At 40.6% G+C, this 8,263-nt stretch overlaps 1 protein-coding gene across 1 annotated transcript in view; it reads left to right on the top strand.

The window, feature by feature from the left end:
- Window positions 1–6,729, top strand: part of LOC135216047 (ADP-ribosylation factor-like protein 16) — a 33,155-nt gene extending 26,426 nt beyond the window's left edge. The window contains exon 4 of the mRNA XM_064251057.1: window positions 6,500–6,729. Coding sequence (XP_064107127.1) covers window positions 6,500–6,682 — 183 coding nt within the window. The 3' untranslated portion in view covers window positions 6,683–6,729. The remainder of the gene's footprint in view (window positions 1–6,499) is intronic.
- The last annotated feature ends 1,534 nt before the right edge of the window (window positions 6,730–8,263 follow it).

The raw sequence follows: 8,263 nt of genomic DNA on the forward strand, positions 1-8,263 counted from the left end.
TGTTTGTGCTCTAGTTCTTTTAACTGCAGGGATCTGCCCTTCCAGTGCCTGTAGTCATGTGTTACCTCTGTGCAGAGTATAGTTTCTTGTGCTGAAGGGAGGCATCTTGATGGCTTTTTCCATTGTGTGACCCAGCCACATGGGTGACCTTTGTTTGACCCAGTCACATGACTCACCTTGTGTGACCCAGCCACATGGCTGACCTTTTAAGTGACCTAGTGTGTAGTGTAACTTCCACATGTTTCATTGCCCCCTTCTGCATGTTTTCTGATGGCTATAATGGAGGATATTAAACTCATTTCTGTTATGTAGACAACACCAAACCCTTTAGTAAATTTATGTCCCCTATTGTGGTAGATCTGCACTCTGAATCTTGTAGCGGGAATAAAGAGAGCATGAGAGGCCATGTGTGGTGTGTGCAGGTTGGCTATCAGCCCATTCCTCCAGAGGGAGGCCCCATTGCATAGGATATTCAGAGGAAGGTGATGGATTCCTCGGTAAATGGCGGTTAGCACTTCAGAGGGCCCTCATCTTCATCATCCACCTTATGGAATCCCAGGAAGACAAAGGATCCTCACAGTCATCACTTCCATCATCTTCTTCCTGGAAAGTTGATAAGGTGGCAAACATCAAAGGTTGGTGAAGTCCCATTAATTGACAGACTGTAGGGTGAGCAGTCGTTCCCCTTCAGTCACCTTTGTTGCATCTTTTCTGGTCTCATTGATGTCCTGCCTTACTTTGTCTTGATGTCAGAGACTCGGGGTCTAAGACAAGTAGGAGGAGTGGTTCGTCCAGCAGTAGTAGCAGGACAGTGCGACAGAGTACCTTGAGAAAGAGGAGTGGATATAGGGCTAGCAATCACACCCTGTTGCCTCACTGTCAGTGGAGGAGCAGCTCCATTAAGTGTTCCAGTAGCAGGAAGGAAGCAGTAGAGATAGTTGACAGCTACTCACTGGGGGTTCTACAGCCACCTACCAGGTGAAGGAGCACTGGGGGTTAGCACCTGGTGATGGACCAGTCAACCCTGAAGTGCAGCTTGCAGCAGATGCCACAGTCAGTCTTGGCTTCCATGAGGGAGAACAGCTACATGGTGTTGATAGATCTGCAGGATGCTTACCCACACATCTCCACCCACAAAGGTTCCATCAAGTACCTGCGGTTCACCTCCCAAGAAACAATCCTCAATTCAGGGTTCTGCTTTAGACCGGCAATGGCCCCTCAAGCCTTCACCAGAGTCTTCTAACTGGTGTTGTTGTGGGCACATACAAAGGGGATCAGACTCCAACACTATCTGGATGACTAGCTGTTCCTGGCATCCTCATTCGCCAATGCGGAACATCCAGGGATGAAGTTCTGGCCTTATGCAAAGACCTGGGGATGAGGATGGACACCAAAGTGGGGAGGACGTATTCATCAAACAAGGTTTGCCAACCTTCTGAGGATCTCGAAACCATTTTTCAAGTTGCCCCAACAACCAGCAAAACAGTAGCAAGTCCTGCTGTGACACTTGTTCTCCTTGGAGAAGTTGATCCTCAGGGAGAGAGCACACTTCAGATCCCTCCAATCCTGGAGGAAACCAGCTGATTGATTTGTTTGCATGGTGTTTTTACATTGCATGGAACCAGTGCTTATTCAGCAACGGGACCAAGGGCTTTACGTAACTTCTGAACCAAGTCGAGAGTGAACTTCTATCACCAGAAATACACATCTCTCACACTTCAGTGGAATGGCCGAGAATCGAACTCGCAGCCACCAAGGTGACACGGCAACACCATACCGATCACACCACTGAGGCACCAGCTGATTGAGTCAACAGACAGTTTCAGAGAGGACCTCCAGTGTTGGAGAGACCCAATAAACTACCTGCAGGGTGCCACTTAGCTGAACACTACCGGAGATGCTGGTACTCTCAGACGCATCCCGACGGGGATTAATTGGTAAGGTTAATGAGGATGTATGTGGGGGCAAGAATCATTGTAGTCAAAACATTGGGAGAATGAGGCATTTCCTGTGGAGGTTGACCTCTATCAGGGATCAGCTTTGATTACATTCTTGTTCCTCATGGTTATAGTCACACAGACATCAGAATTAACCAACTTTTTTCCTTCAGCGAGAAATCCGGACATTTTTGGGTCTCGAAAATAAATGTCTGTTGATTCCAATTTGGGCATTCAACAGTTAAGTGCTGGACAGTCGTGGGAACTTGGCATCTGTTACATTTCATTGGGTCAGAGTGTGGAGTTGACATTAGATGACCATGAGAAAATCTAGTATAACCTATGCAGTCTTACTCAGATTACTTCTTTAGATCTTGCTTTTTGAGATGATGAAACCCATGGGTACACCTTAGATTTTATATTTTTCAGCTTGTTTGGTATTGGTACCGAAGACCAATCTGGTACAATCTTGATATGTTAGAGATTTGACAGATGCTATCCAATTCTGATACAAGGTCATATGTAATGGTTAGGGTAATAGTGCATGTGGATTTAGCAGCAGAATCTGCATTTTCATTTTCTTGAATTTCTACAAGTGCTGGAGTCCACCAGATTTTTGTTGATAATCCAGATCGGAGAAGTTGATGGATTTTTATTTGGATTTCTTAGACAAGTTGATTTGAAGATTTGTACTGGTTTGAAGGCCTATTTTGATTAATTTATCATTCAAGAAAGCTGAAAATCCTACTCCAGTATTGTTTTTTGAGCCATTTGTATATAACAAATGTGTTCTCTGTATTAGCAATGTTTTTGCCCCACCCCTCACTTCTCTCTGGCTTCAGAAATGTACTTGTATTAAGATTGACCAGATATGTAATCCAAGAATCAAAGATCCCCAAGAACAAAGTTGTATCTTGCATAACCTTGAGATCCTTGATTGGCTTCTCACTCTGTAGCAGTGAGAGGGGGAATTCCTAAGTAAGTCCTGGAAAACCTACAACCCTTGGAAACATTCTAATGTGAGGAGTCTGCTTATTTGATGGCATCTTATCCAAGGTAGCAGGAGCTGGGCAGATCATGGAGAAAAAGATCATTTCAGTTGAAAGAGAAGGAAGTCCTCGCTAAAGTGCAGGCATATGAGAAGACAATCAGGAAATAGATTAATTCATGTGCTCAATCTGCAGGTTGAAGGCTTAAACGATGGAGAATGATAGCAGTCCTTTGAGAAGTCACTATGGAGCACAAAGTCATCACCTCAATGTGAACCTTAAAGAGTAAAATACATCCTATCCACTTCATGATACTACTAGAGGAGTGTTCCTTCAGACAAGATGTTTAAGCACTTCTAAGGGAAGCATTCATGGGATGACTACATGAATCTGCTTCAGTGAAGAAGTGTCTTGTAACAAGTTTCAGAATACTAAAGGAAGTGCAAGAGATGGGGGATCAACTGTATTGTGCAGGAAGGGGGTGTCCTCAAATTTAGGTATTGCTTATTGGGCGGCAGTGATGTAGCAAGATGGTTAGATACACCTAAAGACTGGCAGCTGTTGGAGAAGGATGAGGGTTCTGCACTTTACAGATCTTTCCAAGTGAATAACTGATCAATAACCACAATTTGGGCTGAATCGATAACCTCACTTTTTTATGAATTTGAAATAATGGTTCCAAGTCTGTACATTTGTTCCCTTTAGGCACCACGAACAGTGTCAACAGCACAAGAGGTATGAAAAGTAATTGGGCCGTCACACCCAGGGTAGGAGGGAGGCAGGAAGAAATCATGTAAGAAAGCAGACAGATCTGATGGCAGAAGACATGGAAGCATGAGAGGGAGTGGTAGTCAGCCTACTGACTGGCTCACAGCAAGAATTACTTCTTTGCTGGAATGGGAATCTGTGATTTCTTTACCAATAGTGTAACAAGGATGAGGCATCTTACCAAGAGGTACATTATCTGAGATAATATATTGCTTGAGAAACATTACTGAAGAGGATGGTTCTAAAGTCACTAAAATAGGAATCTTAGAGGGCATCGGCCAGGACCTTCACAGAGAACGTCTGTTGTATGAAATTCCTATGAGAATCTTTAGATAATACTACTCACTAAATCAGCCTTGGCACATCTTGCACACCAACTAAGGGGAACAAGTCTAGACTCGCTATAATGGACTTGGGAGATATGGATTATCCAAGGAATACATAACTAGATATCCAAGGAATACATAACTAGGCTACAAGTTCACCAAGGAATACATGAGCAAGCTACAAGCCTGCCAAAGAAAGACTCGGGCAAGTTCTCTGAGGCATGTAGGCAATTACACTATGGATAATTGTATAAACAAACCATAATAAATGGTCAGGACACCAGAGCACCACATTGAACGCTGCACAAGTTATAATGCTACATCATAAAATTAAAAACCACAAAGCACTGTACAGTGCACACTGAAAGAAATCTTAAAGTAGACAGTAATGAATAATAGGAAAATTGCAAAATTACAGAGGAGTTACTATTACCATCACTTTATTACTGCCCAAGCTTCATCCCTAGTAGGATACCAAAATGCCACAAAATCAAGAGCCCGAGTAGGAAAGCAGCCCTCTGCAGAAAAATACTCCTGCGAGATGTAGCTTCCTCCCTCTCGGGAAAGGCATTAGATCCCAAGGGAGAGGGGGGGCTACATTAAACATAACATCACCCTGTGCAACTCCCAATACTTCCAACAACTAATCGATGGAAGAAAAGGAAGGAGACAGAGGTCCAATTGCAGCAAGAGGAGTGTTTCTGGAAGACGGTGAAGCTGAATCTTCTAAACGAGAGGAAAAACCCTCCCAAGAAGGAAAAGTAGAAATTGCGATGTTCCTTCTTGTAAAACATCCTCCACTGTGACTTAGGCCACGTATGACATTTTGGGCATGGATTAGTAACAGTACAATAATTAGATCGGTACCTGCTGCGCCGTATGGGGATCTGTGATTGTAGCGGCCAAAAACCTGGAGCATGGAAAACCCTGAATGCCCCAGCACATGCGATGATGAGGCCATGAAGACTGAGGACTCCATGACAAACCACACACACACAACTGGAAATCACAAAGAATCACGGGCAAACAAAGCAACCGGCTTGGAAGGAGAGCAAAAGCGTCTACTCTCCAAGGTGGTCAGAGAAAGACTAACGCGTTACAAGATACTGTGCTTGGTCAACGACCAACTTCCACCTTGTATACGCAAGAGTTGCCAGATTTCACAGATTCCTTGCTTTACAATCTTTGATTGTTTTAACCAGTTTCCAGCTGTCAAGAAGATTTATCCTATTGTTAAGGCCGAGGGTTTGTTCCACATATGAACAAATATTGTGTAAATGGGAATAAAAAATGAATAAGCACAAATGACAAGGCAGGTGAATGTCTACTAAAAAAAAATTTAACTTCAAAATGGAAATGTAAACTAATATCAATACAACAAAGCCATAACATTAAAATAACTGTCATAAAAAAAATTTTTTAAACATAAATGTGAAGATTTACAAAAGGAAGGATATGATGCGAGTGAATAAGCTTTGCAAAAAACATGACAACCCTGGTATACGATGCTGACTACCAGTTATTATCTTAGAAGATTGAGGAGAAACCAGAGATAACATCAGTAGGTATGCTGGAACCTGCAGTGTGAATCTAGTTCATGATGGATTTAAATCATAAGACTGATTTTCTTTTTTGTGGAAGTATGGCAATATAAGATTTATTGGGTAACGTGAAACAAATCACTATTGAGTGACGTTTGAGAATAAGAAAAAATAAACTTTTTGCCACATGGACATTTCTTTAAGTCTCAAGAGACTGCAGAAAAGATTTCTGCTGATAGATTGTGCATGAGAGATGTTGAAGGTAATAAGTATATCTTAGTTTAACCAGACACTGAGCTGATTAACAGCTCTCCTAGGGCTGGCCTGAAGGATTAGATTTTTTATTTATGTGGCTAGGAACCAATTGGTTACTTAGCAACAGGACCTACAGCTTATTGTGGGGTCTGAACATATTAAGAAATTAATTTCTAATTGCCAGAAATACATTCCTATAATTGCACGTTGACGGCAGCTGGGAGCAAACTAAGACAGATCAGTAGGTTGGTAGGTGGGTACGCAACAGACTAGTCCAGCGAAGAACTCTTACCCAAAAACATTAGTAAGACTGAAGGCCTCTGGAAGATTGTTTCAGTCCATCACTTAGGACATCTGAGAAATGTAGCCTCTTAATTCTGGACATTTAGTGCCTGAAAGTGTTTTAAGTAATTTTTTTAGCATTTTGTTTCTTAATTCATAACCATTACATTAACTGCTGTGCCTGCTGACTGGTGTTCTCTAAAAAAGCCAACAGCTTTTTTAAATGTGTATCAAGACTTTGTAGGGCATGCACATCACAACAGATGTTACTTTGAGCTAAGCCTTACTTTAGTGTTAAACTGATGTATTAGGATGAAAAATCTAAATGTTAATATTTAAATATGTAAGGTATTACCTAATTTCCTCAATCATAATCTAAGTTACTTCATTTGCATTTTCAGGTGGCCATTGTACTGAACAAAAATGACAGTGCCATGAGTCGTGGAGCCAATGAATTGCTGAATGTGATGCGTCTTGCCGACTTAAAAGAATGTGTGACACAAACTATAACTACTTTTGAAGTTAGTGCCCTGGCTGGCAAAGGCTTGCGTCCACTACTGAAATGGGTTAAAGGAGAAAAATGAGCAGAAATATAAAAATATCTTTTCCTAATAAACAATACATAGCTAAATTTTTTTCTTTAATACCACGTAAAGCAGCTGCCTGAAGGGGCACATGCGCACTACAAATTTTCAAAGTGAAGGTAGGACATTTGTAAATTTACTGCCTTAGCAAGAGGTATATATTTTCATCTTTAGTAAATAATTACTGTGAAAAAAATAAGATAGCTTAAAGTTTTTAAAGTTGCAAATATATCCCTACATGACATTTTACAATTTGTTTTACTCAAGCTTAAACAATGAATTAGATGACTTTAATTCCTAGAGACACTTGATTCTATAATGCAGTTTTACTAACCTTTGGTAGCATAAAACAAATAAACAAACAAACGTGTCCAATCATAAATTCAAATGACAACTCATGACATGCATTTTCCATTTAAGTATCTTAGTCTTTCAGCTGTTTCTTATGAAATGAATGCTTAAATTTAATGATACCTAAGTAAAGTTCATGGAGGTGCAGTTCAATAATACATTAAGTAGAAAGAATTTCAGATTAATGAAGTACATCAGCACAGGAGTTCAATATTAAATTATATACAAAGAATTTTAGATAAATGGTGTCCACAGTACCGAGTCCATTATTGCTGATAAATGGAGAGAGCAATGAGTGCAGTGAGGTCCTTGGGAGCTACCATATATAAGTAACTTAGTGTAAATAGCAGAATCATGGAAAAGGTTATGGAAAGTTTAAAAGAAAGAACAATGTTGCTGGAATGAAAGGGTAGATAATCAAATGTTACCGAAACAATCTTGTGGTCACCATAAAGGAAACAAGTCTGGTTGTGAAAGTGGCTCTGGAGATGCTGCAGGAAACCTGGTATGAGGATCACTGTAAAATTTTACTGTGCATCAAACATAACTGGAATTGGAATATAAGATTTAGGCCAAAGTCCAAGCACTGGGACCTATGAGGTCTTTAGCGCTGAAAAGAAATTAAGAGTAAAGAAGGCTTTAAAGGTGTAAACGAAGAAAAGCCTCCCAGTTGCACTATGATGCAACTCTTAGGAAAGTAAGATGCAAGAAAAAGAATATGAATGGAGTTATAGCAATAAAAATGAAATGGGTTGCAGCTAAGGGCAGAAGGATCACTGCAAGGAAATGGTAGTAACGTCTACAGTGCACTGATGACACTACCCTTCTACTAGGTCAAATGTAATAGATGGTGTTAGAAGAGATGCTTCAAAATACAGTTTGTCAGTGGAGATAGGGATTATTGATGTCCAAAATGAATAGAAGCTATTTGTGAAGACCTATGATGTTATTCAGTGCTGAAAGGAAAATTGAAAGTACGAAGATTTTTACAGGTGTAACAGGAGGAAAACCTCACAGTTGCACTATGAAGCAATTGTTAGGAGAGAGTGAAAAGTGATGGAAGAAGAGAATGTAAATGGAGGCACATATAAGGAATGAAAAGGGGGTGCTGCTGAAGAGATGCCACAAAGAACTTCAAGTAATGCCTATAGAAGTGCACTGATGGCACTACTATTCCCATAAGGGATCAAATGTAATAGATGGTGTTAGATGAGATGCTCCAAAATACAA

This window comes from Macrobrachium nipponense, chromosome 11, assembly GCF_015104395.2.
Source record: "Macrobrachium nipponense isolate FS-2020 chromosome 11, ASM1510439v2, whole genome shotgun sequence".
NCBI classification, from domain to species: domain Eukaryota; kingdom Metazoa; phylum Arthropoda; class Malacostraca; order Decapoda; family Palaemonidae; genus Macrobrachium; species Macrobrachium nipponense.